The sequence below is a fragment of the Myotis davidii genome, unplaced genomic scaffold, assembly GCF_000327345.1.
Source record: "Myotis davidii unplaced genomic scaffold, ASM32734v1 scaffold295, whole genome shotgun sequence".
Classification (NCBI taxonomy): Eukaryota; Metazoa; Chordata; class Mammalia; order Chiroptera; family Vespertilionidae; genus Myotis; species Myotis davidii.
In genome coordinates, this window is record NW_006286683.1 from 616,391 (window position 1) to 616,805 (window position 415).

General features: G+C 66.0%; 1 protein-coding gene across 1 annotated transcript in view; it reads left to right on the forward strand.

Moving 5' to 3' along the window:
* Positions 1-415, forward strand: part of EXOC8 (exocyst complex component 8) — a 3,591-nt gene that overhangs the window by 851 nt on the left and 2,325 nt on the right. Inside the window, exon 3 of the mRNA XM_015560586.1 lies at positions 4-413. Within this exon, the coding sequence (XP_015416072.1) occupies positions 4-413 (410 nt within the window). The remainder of the gene's footprint in view (positions 1-3; positions 414-415) is intronic.

Sequence of the window (415 nt, forward strand, 5' to 3'; positions counted from 1 at the left end):
GAGGGGAAGCAGCGCACGCTCACCACGCTGCTGGAGAAGGTGGAAGGCTGCCGGCACCTGCTGGAGACGCCGGGGCAGTACCTGGTGTACAACGGCGACCTGGTGGAGTACGAGGCAGACCACATGGCCCAGCTGCAGCGGGTGCACGGCTTCCTGATGAACGACTGCCTGCTGGTGGCCACCTGGCTGCCCCAGCGGCGGGGCATGTACCGCTACAACGCCCTCTACCCCCTGGACGGGCTGGCCGTGGTCAACGTCAAGGACAACCCGCCCATGAAGGACATGTTCAAGCTGCTCATGTTCCCCGAGAGCCGCATCTTCCAGGCGGAAAACGCCAAGATCAAACGAGAGTGGCTGGAGGTGCTGGAGGCCACCAAGAGGGCGCTGGGCGAGAGGCGGCGGGGCGAGCAGGAGG